Genomic DNA, 19,089 nt, shown 5'->3' on the forward strand with positions numbered 1-19,089 from the left:
ATTTAGACAGTCTGAGTTCACCACTACAGCAACTATTTTCTAGCCTTTCAAGCTACAAACACCCAAAATAACTTCCCTCCTGTAATTCCTTACTCTATAATAATTATTTTTTTCTGATTATATCGTTGCAAACTAAATATCTTTGGTTTTTGGACTGCTGGTCACTTAAAACAAGACATTTCAAAATTTCAACATGGGGTTCTGGCAAATTCTGATAGGAAATATGCCCACATTAAGGTATTTTGGCAAAATAAAATGTTTATTTAACATTCAACATTCCTGAGACAGCATTAGTCCACCATAGTGGCAACAACTTTAAAACCTTAATAAATCTTTTTGTTCTAATTATATCATTTTTATGCAAGCTTAAAACAAGGCATTTTGAAATAACAAGTCAGGTTTCTGGGGTATTGTAATTGGAAACAAGGTATTTGGCACAATAACACCCTTATTAAATGTACTAAATATTAAGATTAAAGATTCAACAACTTTATCGTCATTATGCAAGAATAATGAAATTGCAACTGTGCCATCCTCAGTGGTTTATTCTAGTTTCAGGAAAATAAAAGCTTCACACTAATTTAAATTAGGACACAAATATAATTGATGGTAAATAATAACCATTACAAGCTGGAGCCCCAGTTGAAAAATGTAAGAAATATTATATAAAGTAATTTAAAGTAGGCTACTAAATATAAAACTCTATCTAAAAGTGCAATTAGTGTACAAACATCAGAAGCAGCTGCAAAGAACAGTTAGGCTGCAGTAAACAAAAGTTAGTGGACTGAAAACCAATGAATATGAAAAAAAATGAATATGAATATTACAGATTACTTTATAACTCTGGAGAGCTGTTTATGCTGTTAGTGCATTGATTGCAGAGAGGATTATATTTTGAAAATGTAAACCGGATGTTCTTTTCTAAATTATATCAACTTAACTTGGCATCAGTTTCCTCAGTTGAGAATACATGTGAGCGAAACGTTTTTTGAGGGGGAGCAGACACATTTAATGTACCTGGATCAATTTTCAAATTAGTCCTAAAGAATTTTTAGTGATTTGTTTTAATCAAAGAAATTGCAACATTGTCGTCAAAGCGCTGTTATTTTGACAGTTCCTACGGAAATGGCTACATTTACGCGCGCGCGCACTTCACGCTCTTCTGAAGTTAACTATGGTACGTGGTAGGTAACCAGCGTTTTTTTTCTTACGTAGTAACGTTAGTTAGCCGTGAACTTTAAAAACATAACAATAGGTATTGCGCGGACAAGCCGGGGATAAACGATGCTTCCTCGCAGGCAGGACTACGGGATGAAGAGGACCGGAGGACCGCGCAACGGCTCGGTTATTAACTTTAGGACAACGGTGAACTCGAGCTCCGTGCGCCGCAGCTCCGCCGTGCTGCCGTCGGTGCTAACGTTTCTGGTGATCGTAGCATCCGGAGGCCTGCTGCTCATGATAGAGAAAGGAATGCTGAACAGCATGGAGACGCCTCCACCCCGGGGGAGCGGCAAGCGGCTGGACTTTATTCGGCAAGTGGGGAAGCACAGCCCGGGCGCTGCGGACGTGGACTCCCAGGTAGAGTCATGAAATGCACCGTGAAGAGCTGCCGGAGTTTCAGGGTGAATTTGACTAAACGCCACTTTAGCCAGAGGCGATTTTGATTTGTCTCGTGACCATTAACATGTTTCACAATATTATAAGATCTGTGTCAGAAGCTGCAGGATTAAAGGCTCTACAGCTATTTCCTTAGCGGAATGAGCAGAGGCTGCAGAAAGGCTTTCACAGTGATCACAGGAAAAAAACACAAACTATTTTTAAAACGATCTGGTTTGTTGTTGTACTCATCAAAACCCACACTATGTGCATTTTGTCATTCCCGCAGGCCGACACCGATTATTTGTAGTTAATGAGACCGATTAACTGATATTTGGAACTGATAAGCATTTCCCAAAAAAGAGAGAAACTGCCTTGGCTATTTTTTAATCAAAACTTATGCAGCAACTTTTTATATAAAGTCAAGTAAAAGTTTAAATTAAAAATGAATAAATAAAAAAAGCTCCCTGATGTTTTACAAAGTAAAGGTTGCCAACTTTTTATTTACACCTTTTAATTAACTTATTTTATCGGCGATCATTAAATTAAAATGCCAATACAGATAATCGCAAAATGCCAAATATTGGCCCAGGCCAATATGATCAGCCAGGCTGATGATCTGTCAGCTCCTTCTTGATGGTTTAGCTTGTCATACCAGTTTGTGATGGTCACTGCAGCTGGTATTTCTATGGAAGTTCCTGTAAAATTTAAACCACATCAGTGTCCACCAGTATGGAGAAATAACGTCATGAGGGGGAAATATGAAAACTAAAGGGCATAAATCAGTCAAGTCTACTGTCATGGGATTTGCATCAAGATAAATGTGCAGTTTGATAATCTGGTCACACCCCCACGTCCAGCTGGTGGCCCAACCAGCCAAACCATCAAAGACCAGCAAGAACTGGCTCAGGGCGATCTAAGACCATATTCAACCAGCCAAACCATCAAAGACCAGCAAGAACTGGCTGAACTAAAACCAGCTACCAGCATGAGCTGGTTTTTGGCTGTTTTCTCAGCAGGGATATTGTTTTCTTAAAAACAGGATCAGATAGTAACTAGGTGGTCAAATGCAATCCGTAATTGTAATTTTTTATATCATTTACTTTAAAATCTGACAAGTCGATTAGTACCTCTTACAACCCCACTACAAAAACTCTGACCCATCCCTTAAAGGGGCACTTGGTGGTTTTAGTATTGGACTTTCAGAATGATGGGGGACTCCCAAGATAGATTCAACGGGGAATTGTTAAAAATGAAGCAGCAGAGGATGAGATTTCCTGTGCCAAAAACTGCAGTTCCTCTAATGGCCACTTGGGGCTTCCTTAAAAACAGAGCAAATCCCCATAGACCTCAGTGTTAAAATGCTCAACTCTACAGAATAATTAAACATGTTTACAGCCTGCTTCAAAAATGTATTTGGTATCTAAAAGGAATTTTTTAAAACCAAAAGGTTATTTAAAAAAACCCCACAAAAACTCACCAATTTGACTCAAATTTAAGAGTGACGGGCTGTCTGCGATGCGCCATCACAGTCTGAGTCAGGTCCATTCTTCATTCCTCCACAGCTGCACCCTCTTTCCCAAAAATGGTCACTTCTGGCTCCAGAAAATCAACATGGTGACAGCCAAAATTCAGAACTTGAGGCTTCAAAATGGCAGCCCACAAACCAATGGGTGATGTCATGGTAGCTCCCTCCATTATTTATATACAGTCCATGGTCCCGTCATGCGACAGTCTTCTCATGGGACGTCTTTGTGCGGTTAACACTCACATCCTGCAAACTCCACACTTTCAGCTTGTATGCTGGCTTTCTGTTAAAAAATGTTCAGTCTTATGAGATAAGACGAGATAACCTTGATGACATCACGATGGCACAATCAGAGGGATTTTCTCTGACTTGACGTTAAACAGCTGACTCCACAGGCTGAGTAATATAAGCTACTAGTGTAAAATTGGTGTAATGCATCCTGAAGTTGCTGATTTGTGTTCACACAGATCCTCCAGGAGATCCGTAATCGCACCATCAGGACCATGTGCAGCCAGAAGAATATGCCCCACAGCATCTGGTCCCTGAGCCCCGTGCAGAGGAAGACGCTGCTGCAGCACATCCTGGTGAATGATCAGTACCACTTCCTGTACTGCTACGTCCCCAAGGTGGCCTGCTCCAACTGGAAGAGGGTTCTCAAGGTCCTGAATGGAGCTCTGGAGAACGTGGACGTTAACATCAAGATGGACCACCGCAGCGACCTGCTGTTTTTGTCCTCCCTTAAACCCGAGGAGATCCGCTACCGCCTGAAGCACTACTTCAAGTTCATGTTCGTGCGGGAGCCCATGGAGCGCCTGCTCTCTGCATACAGGAACAAGTTCGGAGAGATCGAGTCCTACCAGAGAAAGTACGGCGTGGAGATTATAAAGCGTTACAGAAAAGGCCGCGCTAAGGACTCATCTGTGACAGGAGACGATGTAACGTTCGCAGAGTTTGTGCGTTACTTGCTGGACGAGGATGTGGAGCGCATGAACGAGCACTGGATGCCGATGTACAACTTGTGCCAACCCTGCGCCGTGTCCTATGACTTCATCGGCTCCTACGAGCACCTTGAAAGTGATTCGGAGTTTGTGCTCCAGCGCATTGGAGCGCCTCCACACGTTCGCTTCCCAGAGAGGCAAACGTGGTACAAGCCGGTCACCACGGAGACGTTGCACTATTATCTGTGCACCTTACCACAAAAGCTACTGAGGGAGCTCCTGCCCAAGTACATTTTAGACTTTTCCCTCTTCACTTATCCTCTCCCCAACACAACCACTGAACACTGCCGGCATTAAAATGTGCGATTTTTTATAGCTTTGTGATTATTTTTTATAGAGTATCATTTTTTTACTATTTTTATTCCTAGGGAACAAAACAGTATTTTGATAGCTGTTACACATTTTTACTTGAGATGTTTAAATATCATCCAAAATGCTGATTAAGATGGAAACTTCAAAACCACTAAAGCTTGAAATCAGCTGAAAACAAAGAGATTTTTTTTTAAATCACTGTCAACATGTTCTTTATCATGCACTGTTACAGCAAACAAACCAATTCAGTATATATTGATGAAAATGTAAATAAGGTTGCAAGACCAAACTTTGTATTTTGCATGTTTCTTCATGTACGCAGTGGATAAGGTTTAAGTGTTTCTAGCCTCTGTGGGCCTTCAGTGGTTTAGCAGGCTAAAACACAAACTCACAGGTTTGTGGCTTTTAAATCAAGCTTGTCTTTTTTTTTGTTTTACGTCACAGTCCCTCCTCCCCATCCATCTTCCATCTTTTCCAAAACCGCAGACTATTTACCTTGTAATAAAACAGAAGTTCAAATTTTGTGATGCACATCACTGCAGTTTCTGTTATTTTGTATCGCTTTATTTTATGAATAATTTAATAATTTAAACAACATTTTAAAAAAACATGAATACTAAGCATAATGCACAAAACCACAGGGTTGACCTAATACTTCTCTTGCTACATTTTGAGGTTATAGTTGCTGAAAACCAAATTCATTTCAGAGGCATGTACTCACTCAAAGTGGAACCCTAATTTCATCAATGAATAAGTTTACACACACAAAAGATTCTGTTTTTTGCCCTTAGTCCAAAAAAGACAATATTCCTGTTCATGTTTAAAGAATGCTCCTAAAACCTGAATAAGACATATCTGATATGTCTTAAATGGAAATTGCTACATATGCTGTTTACATGACCCGCATCCAATTCAGAATATTGTCCCATTTGAAATAAAAGAAGAAAACTGGTTTGCATGAAAACGTAGTCACTTTGCATTCAGTTATTCAAGTGGAGTCAATAAGAACTTGGATATTTCGATAAAAAAAAAAGTCTGCACAGTCATTAGTTTCTGTTAAACACCCAGGTGTGATTTCACCCACAGTGCCTCAGCCTGGACTGGTGCATTAAGTTCCTAGAGGCTAATTAATGTTACTTGTGGAGACCGCCACATTTCAGCACAAGCTTTAAGTGGTTTCTGACTCACTCATCACATCCTTCATTTGTCTGTTTCTTCAGTCGCTAATCCTTGAAGCTCACACTTCTGAAAAGAGAAAAAAAAAAAATCACATCATTTTCCTCCAACTTTCTGTTTAATAATAAAAATAAACAGCTAAATTCCCAAATAAAAAAATAAAATAAACCAAAAACACTAAACTATTGCTGCATCACTTTCATGTCCAAAGCCTTACTTGTCTGCTGACTTGTCGGTGGAGCGGTTCAGAGTTCGGAGGATGGAGCGCTCTGGGGACGTGTGATGGGGACTGGTGGACACACTGAGGGACGACGAACTCTGCAGAGATGAGAACGACACACCCTGTCTGCGCATCTCCTGAACTGCCCTTTCACTGAGGACGGAGAGACAATTAAACAATCCCAAAACGTTCTGTTTGTGCCTTCAGTGTGTTAACAACTATTAAAGCTGTAAGCACTTGTAAATTAAACACTTTTGATAATCAATTTTATGATCTGAGTCACTTTTTTGTTTAGCAAAAATGTCACAAAGTATTAGTTTTTTGTCTAAACGTATATGTTTATCAGGGCTCCTACATCTTAAGTTAAATTTAAGCCTTTTAATGCCAATCAGAATGGAATTTAAGATTAATTTCACAATAACAAAAACATGAGCCTACATTAACTGCTGAGGGTAAGGGGCAATTTTACCAACATTTTTATTTAATACTCAGTGTTTGTTGGTGGGTTTTCTCTGTGATTTTGTGTTCCTCGTATGCATTGTCTTGTGCCAGTTTCAGCCATAATTAAAAAATCTTGGCTAAATAGACAATTTTCATTAAATTTGCTCTTCCTCATGACGTCCAGAGTACAGTGACAGCTGACCGACAGATGGTGGACCCTTTGCTCAGAGCATGCTGGCTGGAAACAATGGATCTGTATGACATTAATGTGAGGCATTTGGGGATTTTTTTTTTAAAAACAGATGCTACCAGTTATTACCATTTACCAGAGATTTTAAAATGCAACATCAGAAAAAAAATCATAAAATGCTACTTCCCATGTATTAGCATTTAAGACATTTGAAAATATATTTAAAACATCTTAAAATCATTTAAGGCCTTATATTTAGGTTAATTAAGTGCCTGTTAAGACTTTTAAAGGATCTGCAGAAACCCTGGTATATGTCAAATATTTTTGGGCATGGGTCTGTTGGTCAGAAAAAACAATATAATTTTCTTAGACTCCAATTAGGTGCGAAAATAACCAGCGTGTTAACTGATGATAAAGCTTATCAAAGTTGCAGTCCTAAATTTCCAGATATCCTAAAAGAAGGAGATGTTTTTTAGAAATTAGAATTTAGAAATTTAAGAAATTATTCAGTTTCCAGCTGCCAGAGGACACTTTTAAGTGGATCACGCAGTTAATGGAACATTTTCAGTAATGTCTCCACATCCTGATGACATAATACTTCAAAGATGAAATGTTATGCATACTGCAAGTGAAAGACTATTTTAATATGAGAAAATAATCTACTTTGTGAACACTATTGTTGTATCGACTGCACTACTAATATTATCACAAGGCTTAAGAATAATGATATTCATTGAATCACGTGACAAATCTAAAATAAAATACCTTTTGTAGTTATACTGACATATCTAGTTTGTGTCAGACTTACAGCTTTGGTTCCACTCCTTTAAATGATTTCTGCGCATTGGTTAGAGCTAAAGGCAGAGTAAAGACCAACAGTCGTTCAGCTCACCGTTCAAAGCGTTCAGTCATCAACTGTCTTTTCAGGACGTCCATCTCCGTCTGCAGCTGAGACACTTTTCCGCGGAGCTGGGACACCTCCCTGGCATGCTCCGCACTGAGAGTATTTACACACATAAATCATTACAAACTATTTCAAACACATTTTATTTATTTATAAGTCTTGCAGTTCAAGCATGTTGAACTGGATCTGTTTACGTTTTGCTGTCGGCCAGAGTCAGCCGGTCACGTAGGACCTTCAGCTCCGACTCTCTCTCACTGGCCGTCAGGTGGGTTTGGAACTCCTTTTGCCGATTGGTGGAGAGAAGCGTCTCAAGGTTACGGACAGTCAGCCTCTCACTGGCCAGTTGTTTTTTCAGTAGCTCTGCTTCTGACCGAACATCCTCCAGCTCTCCTGTGACCTAGAAAACATGCAGGTTTTATTTACAGAAAGCATAATTAACTACTGCGCTTACATGTTTAATCTACAGCTGGATGCAACCAGTTCACAGAAAGGTCAGAAGGACTCACCCTCTCTAAGTCCATGCTCCTGGAGGTGAGCTGACGTGCAGCGAGCTCCTTGCCAGAGTCCAGTTTGACGCACAGCTCCCTGACGGATGCCAGATCCGAGAGGAGTGCGGCCTTCTCCTCCTGTGTTTTGTGCAGCTCCTCTTCTAATCGGGACATCCCTCGAACCAGTGACGACACCTGGGCCTCATAAGCTTGTAAGGCCTGTGCATGCTTGTGAAACGGTGGAATTGAAGGTACATTCACTACAGGTTGGTATAAAGGTTAAAACCTCTGGAAATGTGGCTTGAAATATTATACTATTATTTGTGCTTTAACACTCTGAATGTGCTTAATTTCAGTTGTGTCATAAAGCGGCAGGGAAGGGGCGACATAGGTTTCTGACATCTTTCTGTATTCTGTAAACCTTTTTATCTGAAGGCACTTTATGCTTAAGCTTGAAAGGTGCAATATAAATTAAGATTATTATTATTATTATTGAATTAGTAAAAATGCACATTTCATATCAAAGCTGAGTGTCTATTTTAAGTATCTACAAAAATATGAGTGAAACTAAATTTTCCCAACTGTCAGAAAACTGAGTTTAAAACAGCTCTTTTCGAGGATAACAGCATTTCTCCAGACTGTGTGGGCGTAGCAGATCACGTTTTTGATTGACCCCTTTATGGTTCCCACTTTTGTAAACTCTCTCGTCTCCATGACGACAGCCATGGAGCAAAGCAGAGTTGGTGTGGTACAACTCTATCTGTTCCAGCCGTCTGACTCTGGGCGCGTTCGTAAATCCAGGCTGACGCTCTGCACTAAAATGAAAGAGCTGTTGTCCGAAGCCACGGAGCGTTCTATTTCTCCATGAGTTCACGAACGGTTAAGTTCATTACACATTCACTAGGTTTGGCTCTCTGCTTCTCCTTCTCCCCAGACAGAGTGCCCAGAGTGCGCTCTGACATTCCCAGGTTAACTGAATGCTACATGATGTGGATTGAGGCTAACGTCTGATCATTTCTGATGGGTCTTATTATGCATGTAAGACTCTAAATTACATATTAAGAAAGTTTTTGGTGTTTTGGGTTCCCACAGGCTTTAACACTTTAACACTTTTAAAGTCCACTGCATACTACTTCTACTATTCTAGTTGACATTGGATAGCTGTTGGAAATATACATTTCCTCACAATGTGGATGCATCATTTCTTTATTCCCTCCCGGGTCTCACCTGTTGGATTTCTCTCTCCTGGTGGCCGACAGTATCGCGGAGGCGCCTGCGTTCTGTGTCTGAAGACAGCAGCTCCAGGCGGATGGAGTTATTGAGGCCTTCAGCTTGTTGCAACTTCTGCTCCCGCTCCTCCACCTCAGAGTGGGCCATCTTAAAACGCTCCAGCAAGTCCCTGTTCTCCTGTTCCTGTGGGTCAACACCAAGCAGTCAGCTGGCAGGCAGGACGGAGTGTAAAGCGTGACAATATCTACTGTGTAGAGCCACAAACAGCTACTCTTGCCTTTGTGGACATTAGTTTCTCTATCCTGGACACTTCAGAAATATAAGAGTGGACCCTCATCTTCAGCTCATCCTTCTCATGCAGCGCCTCCTCCATCTCCACATGTACAGTCTGCACAAACACAACAGGAGCTGCTGTTATTTCCTTCTTGTTTGCTTCTTTTCTTCTTATATGACACAAAATATACATACTTGGTTCTCTCGGGTCATTGTAGCGAGGTCATCTTGCAGCCTCCTGTTCTCTCTGATTGTGATTTCTTTGTCTCTCCTGAGTCCAGCCAGCTCCTCCTGACAGGCATCTAGCTGCCTCCTCAGGCTGGTGATCTCCCTCTCACGGCTGTTTAACGCCCCCTGCAGCTGACTGCAAAGATCACATATGAGTTTATTAAGGAGGATTCTTCATACGTGAGACTTTGATTGTGACATGTTGTTGCATAATAACCAAAGCAGAACTTTGAGAGCACAATACTTACGCTAATGAGTTATCCATGTTTGTGACTGTTAGCCTCACATCTTCAAGGGTATGTTCCTGTGTAAATATCAAATTATGCCACATTAGTACTCTTTAAGCGCAACTCATCACATTACTCAGATTAGTTTCATTCATAGTAGCTTGTGATTTTAATCAATGCATCCTTCAACTCCAAAGATGAAGCAAGATCATGGACACATTTTAATTTCTGAAATGGACTGACAATACTTAGTCTGACAGTCTGGTACAGGGAGATTTTCCGTGTCCTACCTCGTGAAAGAATAAGCGTTGTCCTTAGATATAATGAGGATTCATTTCTCAAGATTTGGAGCTTTTTGCTAAATTATTTATCATCTACACTCAAATAAACTCTAGTACAAGGTTGATACCCTTCAGAATGGAAACAAACTATGCATAGGGCCACATGAGATTTCTGAGACCATCTTTGTCCAATGCTGCTAATGTGAGTCAGAGGACAATTTACTCAACTTTTCACAATACAGTCATTACCAATGTTTTTATTTATTTGTTTATTTTTGTTAATATTATCATTATTTCTGTAACTTTTTTCCCTCTTCTTCTTATTTTATAATATCATAATTATTACTTTAACCATGTTTGTACATTCATATTTTACCTCTGTATGTTATCTTCCATCAAACGTTTTTTCTGCTGTATGTATGTGGTTCTGGCTGATAATACTCTTTAACTGTGTATACACACACAATGGATTTGTTTTGTAACACCGTGAGCCTTGTTTTCTGAAAACAATAAATCTATGTTAAAAAAAAGACTAAATAAAAATAAAAATAAGACTAAAAATAAATCTACCTTGTATGTAGCGACAGGAATTTTGAAAACAGTACCAGACAGGAAGCCAAACGTCTGAAATTGGCCGCCACTGACAGGCTTCTACCCACAGTCTACGTCCTGCGAGCCAGACTGGGGTCTTTTTAGTGCAAATTTCCCTCTGTTTGATTCCCAAAGCAGCAACAAAAAGGGTAGATTTTGCCCTTATAATACTGTAACTTTGGAAAATACCCACTTAATTTGACGACTGATGAACCCTCAAAATAATTTTGGTTGAAAATTAAAGCTGCATTTTTGCACTAAACGAGAACTGTCTATTTTGTCCCTCATCACTTATTGTTCCTGCATTAATATTGCTTTAGTAAGAGTCTTTTCACTGCCAGTATGAACCGAAGGAATGATTACACTGACCACTATTTTTTTCATTGTACATATGGGCATGTGGGTATTGTTTGTTTTAAGAAAGACGTGAAAAAAGTCAGCCTGATCTTTAATAACAACATGTAATCTTGATGAGTTTCTTTGGTCGTATTCACCTTTTTAGACAGTTCCTCTTGGAGAACAACCACTTTTTCAGTCTTTTGATCCACCTCGTCCTGCAGAGCATCTTTCTCTCGATCCAACGCAGAGATGGACTTCTGAAGAGCAGCCACTTCCTCCTTGTGCTTGGCGCCTCGCTGACTCAGCTCCCCTGTAAGACAAAACAAAAATCAAGCAAGCAGCCAAAAGACAAAAAAAAAAACATTAGAACAAAAACAAAACACCAACTTTGGCAGTCTATCCTGAACCTCATAAAATACACAAATGTTTACCTATTGTCTCCTCCAGTTTCTCAATCTGCTGATGGGCAGCATGCAGCTCATTTATCTTCACAGACAGCCTGTGCTGGGTATCAGACAGAGACTGCTCCATCTGTTCCTGTAGCAGCCTACAGATACACAAACAGATACACAGACACACAGACAGATACACAGACACACAGATAGATACACAGACACACAGACAGATACACAGACACACAGACAGATACACAGACACACAGATAGATACACAGACACACAGACAGATACACAGACACACAGACAGATACACAGACAGACAGATACACAGACACACAGACAGATACACAGACACACAGACAGATACACAGACACACAGACAGATACACAGACAGACAGAAACCCCTGATCACTTTCACTTTACAGTAAGTATTTAGCACACCTCCTGGCAGTAGAATAACGGGGTCAAAACCTCAGCAGTCTAAGTGGATACTTTAGAAATACAATCCACATTATTGTTTCATAGCCACAATATTATCTTTTAAATAATTTTTAACACTGACCTCAGAGCATTAGCCTCCGCCCTCTGTTGGGAAACCTCCTCTGCATTCTGGACCAGAGCAGAGGACCGAACCTTCAGCTCCTCCTCAGCAGCCTCCCTGTTCTCCTTCAGCAAGCACACCTGTGACCGCAGGTCCAGTCGCTCTCGCTCCAACTACACCCCAAAACATGCCATGTAAAGACACAGCAAAACAAACCAATTTAAGACAAAAGTTACAGCAGTGACATAATAACTGGGGCCTGGTAATTTTGAGGCATTTCAGACATTATTAGCACATTTTTGACCAGTTACTCACACTCTTAACGGCATTCTCCAGGTCAAATATCCTCCTCTCCTCTGTCTGTCTGTCTGTGAGAGCACACGATTGGGCAACCTGCAAAAAAATCCTGTGTGTTAAGCTCAATAAATTCCAGAATTTTAAGATAATTTCCACGTTGCTAATGTGATTTCTGACCCAAGGGAAATATTTAATTAGCACTGCAACTTGTGAATATTTTCATTATCAATTAATCTGCACACTGTGTTTTAAATTTATTGATCATTAGGCATTTAAAGCATCAGAAAACACTGAAAGAGGGCTAGTGTGATGTTTTTAAATGCCTAGTTTTATCCAACAAGCACTCTAAAAACCCAAAAGATACTCAATTTACAATAATTAAGCTAGGAAAGCCAACAACTATTCATACTGAATTCTTACTTAAAATGACTGAAATGACAATCAATTATCAAAACTGCAGCTGATGGACATTTTTCTTTCAAATAATCCTTTTATAGATTAATCGATGCAGCTCTAGATTCTAGCAAATTAATTATTCAATAAGATATTCTAAACACTGCAGGAGACACATCATACTGCCATTATTACAATCAACATGCTAACTAAAACCATCAACTGACCGATGGAATCAATAACAACACTATTGGCTACAGTCAATCCAGCAGTCGATATATGTTGGATGTGTCCTTGAGGAATACTATTTACTGTTGAAAAGAAAACTTATTTCTGGACCATAATCCTACATGGAAAAATAATGGGGGACATGACTCTGGGACTTACCTTTAACCTCTCCATCAGTGTGTCTCTTTCAGCTGTCATCTGCTGGATTCTGATTTCTCCCTGTGTGATCTCCTCCTTCAGTTTCAAGATGTCAGCTGACATATCTGTGCTACGGGCCAGCTTCAGGTCCTCTTGAGCCTGAGTGATCAAAAAAAATTTGGTCGTTCAAAGTGTAAAATAACAAGTTTCCAACTTGAGGAACAGTTTCTGTAACTCACTTGTTTGAACAGTGTTTTGAAATGGTCCCTCTCAGAGCTGAGGCCCTTCACATTGTCCTGGATGTCCTCCATGTGCCTCTCAAAGTCCAGCAGAGCCGCCTTCAGCTCGTCTCTTTCCTTTACTAAACGAAGCAGTTCTGTCTCTGCAACAACACCCTGAAAATTTGACACCATTATGTGCTTTTTGTATCACTTTTATAAGGATCACATGAAAATATGTGAAACAAAATGCTAACAATTTTTTTATGGTTATCTCTTACCCTCGTTATTTTGGACCTGGGACTCCTGCCCTTGTTTGGACTACGACTGGGGCTGACATCCGAGCCACCTCTGGCTCTTTTGTAGCGCTCGGCCTCCTGACGATAGAAATCCCTCTCCTCCTCTAGACTCTTGACGAATGCGTCCAGCCGCGATGGGGAGCGTTCCCTTCCACAAACGCCATGTTTAGCCCGCATGGCCTCCAACTCCAGCACCACGTCTTTGTCTGGGAAACCGCAACATGCCAGCAACCCACCAACATCAACAATATAAAGCCGCTATGAGAAGAAGTTTCAACAACTGCTTACCTGTTGCCATCATTTTCTCTATTTTGTCCTGCAGCCTGATTTTCTCCTCCTCCAGGAAATTCACCAGCCCCTCCATCTTCTCATTCTGCTCTTTGAGCTCCACCAGCTGGTCTTGAAGTCGGTCTTTTTCAAAGTCACCTTCAGACTGCTCCTAAATTCAATCATTTCAACCTGATTATTTCTTGAGCTTGTCTAATAACAGGGCAGATCTTTTACAAGACACAGCATTTTAAGTTCATGGGAAAATACACACAGTCACATACTAAATTTCAGTAATATTCCAATAAAGGAAATATAATGAGGATAATATTTATTGTACATACCCTCCTTGTTTTTGTGATGATATCCTCTAAGTCTTCAATAATTTTCTGTTGCCTTTGAATTTCTTTCTGTTAAGAAAAAAAGGTTTGAAGTTTGTTTTCACTGTTTCAATTCACACACTAATCACACTTCTCACATACTGTTTACCTCACATACGGCCTGTAAATGTATTTTACAGGCAGAGTAACAGTCCATGTTCAGACTGACAGCCAAAATCTGTTGTTTTGGCATATCAAGATTGTGGCCAGATTGATTTCAGGAAGTCGCGACAGTAAAAGAATAAATAAATAAATAAATAAAATAAAGCATGAAATGCAAATATTAGCAAATCTGACCAATCCACATTTTGAGGTTTCAAATGCGATCTCAGTCTGGATGCTCAAATCAGATTTCAAAGTGTTGAAGCACACAATGACAGATCCAGAGTGTGTACTAAGCGAGTACAAGCAAGGCGCTAAAGAGGACAGCATAAGGAAGATCAGTCTTTCCACAGATGCCAAAATAAATTGTTCTGAGAGCAAAATCATGGATCTCCAGTTCTCATGCTTCTGCTTTGGAAAGCTGCATCACCAGCGTTGCTACATAGTTACCATCACTTACATCTTTACCACAGAATCCAATGCCCATAGGTTGGTGATGTCTGGACAAATCTGATCTGAAAACTTGCAAATGAAATTGCAGAGTCCATTTTAAAGATCTGATATGGGACACCAGTCTGATTTGCCTGCTGTCTGAACGTAACATTTTCAATTTCTCTCTGCTTTCACATATTCTTACTTTAGTTTCTTGCAGTTCCATGTCAGCAGTTTCCAGCACATGCTCCTTGTCCATCTCTAGCCTCTTTGCGAGGTCGTCTATGTGCGTGAGCTCTTCGCACAGCTCCAGATTCTTTAAAGACAGATTTGCCACTTCGGTGGAGGCGTCCTTCTTCTTCTGCTGCAGCGCCTCGACCTTCTGCTCCAGTGCCCTGTTGGCCTCCTGCAGGTACTCAATCTGTACAACACAAAGCTAAGGGTCAACAGACTAGAGGGTGGGTCCCAGAGAGTAAATAATATTCTATGTGAAAACGATTCTTGCCTGAAGGTTGAGATGGGCGATCAGTTTCTCGTTGCTGATGTTCTGAGCCTCAAGGGAGACTACATCATGAGGTCGTCCTCCATGAAGCGCACGATTCATACGCTCGATCTCTTTGTCCCTCTCCTCCACCTAAAAGAAGTTGAAAGCAACATCTTGTCACCTCCGTAATAACAGCCAGTAAAGTGTAAAAAACAGATCCAAACTGTCCTTTATCACACAAAATATATCAAAATTTTAAACACGCACAAATAATAATCAGTATATCCAGCTGATCTGGTAAAATGTCTACTTCTGTCCTGTCTAATCAAATTCCTACTTAAAGTGCAATGTAAGTGTATGGTGTGTTTACTGATGTGTTCACTTGTGTTATGTCGATATATGGAAATGTCAAGTGATGTCACTGCAAACCAATGTCCCCACAGGGACAAATAAAAAGTATCTATTTATTTAAAACATTGCAGTATTAAATACCTCTAGTTTTTTCTTTCTTACCTGTGTATTTAAGTGTTTTATACATTCGTGAGCATTTTCCAGGTCTAGTTTGACTTTTAGGATGTCTTCCTGTAGCTCATTTATTCTAAAAAAAAAAAAATTCCATGAGTTATTCAGTTGCTAAAGCAATAACGCAAATGCAAACATCTACAATCAACACATCCATCAAGTAGTTACTAAGAAAACAAACCTTCCATCTGCCAGCTGCAGAAGGTCGGCTATATACGGATCATCAGGCTGCGATACAGGATAAGCTGATGTAGAGGAGGAAGGTACGAGCTCATCAATCTGCATTCTCTGTCGTCTGAAAGGGATGCTGCGCTTTTTTCCACCTGTGAGTGTGCGAGAGGAAAGGAGCACCCAGTTCTTCACTTATGGTTGACGTTAGATTTTTGATTCTCTCAAAAAGATGCCAAAATCAACCACAGTGACATTAAAGTGTTGTCATGGAGCTTAGGTAGGACCCCTGGCACTACCTGGTGTCTGCACCACAGCTTGCATGTTCTTCTCCTGCAGCTGTTGGATGCGCTCAGCTTTTGCTTTGCTGTCCTTCTCCAAACAGCGAACTTTGTGCACATACTGATTATTTAAAAACTTCAAGTCAGACGTTTCGTGGTCCAGTTTTCTGATGTGCGTCTTGAGCTCTGAAACAAGACAAGATCGTGTGAAGTTATGAAACCAGTTTGTGTGTGTGTGTGTGTGTGTGTAAAAATGTTTCTGATTGTTCTGAGGAGGAAGGCTAACTGGTTATGACAGCTCACCTCTGCTGACACGGTCCTTCTCCTCCTTCAGCTTGAGAAGTTCGAGGTGCAGCTCATTGTTCTCTCTGACCACGCGGGCATTCTCCGCCCTGTACGGTTCCAGAAGAGCATCAAAGTTTCGACTTTCTTTTTCAGTCTTCCCTGCTGACAGTTTGGCATTGCGCAGGCTTTCTGTTGTGTGGACAAGGTCACTGAAACACAGATGAAGACATTTCAGAGGTATGATACCATATACTTTATTGTCCCCGTAAGGGAATCTGTCTTAGACTCATATTCCTTCACAGTTACAATAAAATAAACTGCATATGAGAAAAGCAAAATAAGCTGTAGCAATTCACACCAATGAAAAGCACATAACCCAAACTTCACATACAAAATATTGCACATGACACATATTGCACACACCCTGTTGTTAAAACCATCACACAATCCTTACAAGTTTGATAGAGCAACAAATGAGATTACAAAAATGTTGAGTTGCAGTGGGGAACTCTTTCTCATCTGCCAGAGGGCATGAGCTGCTATTCTGTGTGAAGGATGTGTGATGGGTTGTTCATTATTATGCTTAAAAACAGACTGCTCATACATCCACTGGAGGGACTGGCATTCTTACCTTCCTATCACCTTCATGGCGATGTGTACCAGATGAGCAAGTTTAGCTTTTAGTTGTACAGTGAGGTTGCTGTATCATGCTGAGATGCTATATCTGACTAAGCTCTCTAATACAGCCTGATAAAATAAAAACGCAATCCTCTGGTCCACACCAAACACTCTGAGTCTGCGTAAAAGAACCATACAATGACAGGAAGGCTCTGCAGTGGGTGATTTAAACTGCCCAGAACATTGATCACTGGTACCCATCAACAGAGCATAAAAGACACTGGTGAAGTGAGGTGTCTGTACTGTGCCCAAAGGATACTGAAAGACAGCACCCATCCCAGCCACAGTCTGTTCACCCTGATGCCATCTGGCAAAAGATAAAGAAGTATCAGCTGCCAAACCACCAGACTCCAAAGCTCCATTCCTTAGTGAGACTCCTAAACTCCTTCAACTCGAAAAGATGTAGCAAGATTCAAGAACAAATCTTAATTTCTAAATCCACCTTGTACCTTGTAGCTACTCTCTTTGTGGTCCACAGACACCAAAAAAAAAAAAAAAAAAAAAGAAGCTAACATATAAAAAACTCAGTAAGAATGTGTTCAAGACAAGTGAAAGTCTCGGCATTAAGGGGTGAAGGTGAGCAGGAGCAGAAGGATTAAAGATCTCACCTGAATAGTTTCTCCACCAGTGGCAGTGACTCTATCCCCAGTGGGTGTCGGTAGCCCAGCTGATCCAGACGCTTCCTCAGATTGACATATTTCCTCTCTGCGCTGTTGTTCATAGCTGTGATGTGGCACTGAAAGTTACCAAGACACAAACAAGTAAATTAGCTTAGTTAGTAAGGCAGCTACACAGAAAAGACATTTACAATAAGTAGAAAGTAGTAAAGTGCTTTTCGAAACAAAGTTACAAGTGTTTCACAGGTTGATCCCAGATTTTATAACAAAGCAGAATTTAGACAATAAATCAGTTTCAAGAAATAGAAAGAAACAGCAACCCCATCAATAAAATAAATACCATCAATGAGACAGATAAGCAAAGTTAGCAGCTGAGTGCCCAAAATATTACATTAGTAAACAACAGCCGATGACAGTAACGTTATAAGATGATGACAATAATAATAAAACAAGACAGGTTAAGAATGAAGTGTGCTAAAAATACCCAAAAGCTTTTTTAAACAGATAACGTCATAAGTTTACAACATTGATGATATTTGAACAAGACAGTTTATTCCTTAAATGACTTATGTTGTTATCATATAACGTCAAAGTCATCGCGATTGCTATTATTTGTTTGTTTATTCTTAAAAAACAAGCAATAGCCGATGACAGTAACATTACCAGATAATAAAATGACACGTTAGAAACAAACAGTGTGCTGAAATTAATAAAATGCTTTTTTTGAACAGACAACCTTTAAGAAGTGATTTGAAAGACAGTGCTTGCTAACCAACAGTTAGCCAGATTTATGATGTTGGCTAACGTTACGAAGCTAGCTCTCAGGCTAATATAACAACACTAGCAACATGTGTAGCTAACTACTGAGCTAACTGTTAGCTACGGAAATAAGTAACTTAACATTCATAGGATAGTAAGCACTGTTTGGCTACTCTTAACCAACTAGCTAGCTAACTAAGGTTTAAGTTAAAATCTCGGGGACTTTGTCTGATCTTACCGTGTTGGCTCGTCTGACAGCTAGCTTAACAAACGTCTACTTGGTTCTACATAACCGACACAAATGTCTCCGTTAGGCCAATAATCTGCTGCAAATTCATTTTAGCGTTATATTTTGATTTCCGTTAAAGTTTGATGATTAACAGCTCTTGAGTTAACATGTTTCCGCGGTAAAGGGGTTTGAAAAGAGCGCCGATGATCTCCGGTTTGGATTCGTCACCATGGAAGTGAGACTCACCGAAGAGCATCCGGGGAAGCGTGTTTTGTCAACCAGCGTCTTCCGTTCAAAGGGCGGTGGGGCGGAGTCAGCACCCAAACATAGAAAAAAATGGGCTAAAAATA

The 19,089-nt window shown here is 40.2% G+C and overlaps 2 protein-coding genes across 2 annotated transcripts; one reads left to right on the forward strand and one right to left on the reverse strand.

The window, feature by feature from the left end:
* The first annotated feature begins 979 nt into the window (after positions 1-979).
* chst14 (carbohydrate (N-acetylgalactosamine 4-0) sulfotransferase 14) lies at positions 980-4,965 on the forward strand. Its single transcript, XM_042483761.1, has 2 exons — positions 980-1,578; positions 3,592-4,965. The coding sequence occupies exons 1-2, from the start codon at positions 1,285-1,287 to the stop codon at positions 4,417-4,419; spliced, it is 1,122 nt and encodes a 373-aa protein (XP_042339695.1). The 5' UTR covers positions 980-1,284; the 3' UTR covers positions 4,420-4,965.
* Positions 4,718-18,947, reverse strand: cep135 (centrosomal protein 135). The gene is made up of 26 exons (XM_042483760.1): positions 18,749-18,947; positions 17,743-17,870; positions 16,475-16,665; positions 16,190-16,357; positions 15,904-16,045; positions 15,714-15,798; positions 15,222-15,350; positions 14,922-15,137; positions 14,147-14,212; positions 13,824-13,974; positions 13,518-13,741; positions 13,258-13,413; positions 13,040-13,177; positions 12,278-12,355; positions 11,984-12,135; positions 11,454-11,569; positions 11,178-11,332; positions 9,833-9,888; positions 9,552-9,720; positions 9,361-9,471; positions 9,081-9,266; positions 7,872-8,081; positions 7,560-7,762; positions 7,354-7,458; positions 5,828-5,983; positions 4,718-5,679 (listed from the first exon to the last, which is right to left on the reverse strand). Exons 2-26 carry the CDS (start codon positions 17,853-17,855, stop codon positions 5,658-5,660), a joined length of 3,498 nt encoding a protein of 1,165 aa, XP_042339694.1. The 5' UTR covers positions 17,856-17,870; positions 18,749-18,947; the 3' UTR covers positions 4,718-5,657.
* Positions 18,948-19,089: the final 142 nt, after the last annotated feature.

The sequence above is a fragment of the Plectropomus leopardus genome, chromosome 3, assembly GCF_008729295.1.
Source record: "Plectropomus leopardus isolate mb chromosome 3, YSFRI_Pleo_2.0, whole genome shotgun sequence".
NCBI classification, from domain to species: domain Eukaryota; kingdom Metazoa; phylum Chordata; class Actinopteri; order Perciformes; family Serranidae; genus Plectropomus; species Plectropomus leopardus.

Bases quoted from the DNA above. Each gene is read 5' to 3' on its own strand.
- chst14 (XM_042483761.1), top strand. From the start codon at position 1,285: ATGCTTCCTCGCAGGCAGGACTACGGGATGAAGAGGACCGGAGGACCG. The intron at 1,579-3,591 runs GTAGAGTCATGA...GTGTTCACACAG, and splicing joins CTGCGGACGTGGACTCCCAG to ATCCTCCAGGAGATCCGTAA.
- cep135 (XM_042483760.1), bottom strand. From the start codon at position 17,855: ATGAACAACAGCGCAGAGAGGAAATATGTCAATCTGAGGAAGCGTCTG. The intron at 12,356-13,039 runs GTAAGTCCCAGA...ATTTTTTTGCAG, and splicing joins CACTGATGGAGAGGTTAAAG to GTTGCCCAATCGTGTGCTCT. The intron at 7,763-7,871 runs GTGAGTCCTTCT...CATGTTTTCTAG, and splicing joins GGAGCATGGACTTAGAGAGG to GTCACAGGAGAGCTGGAGGA.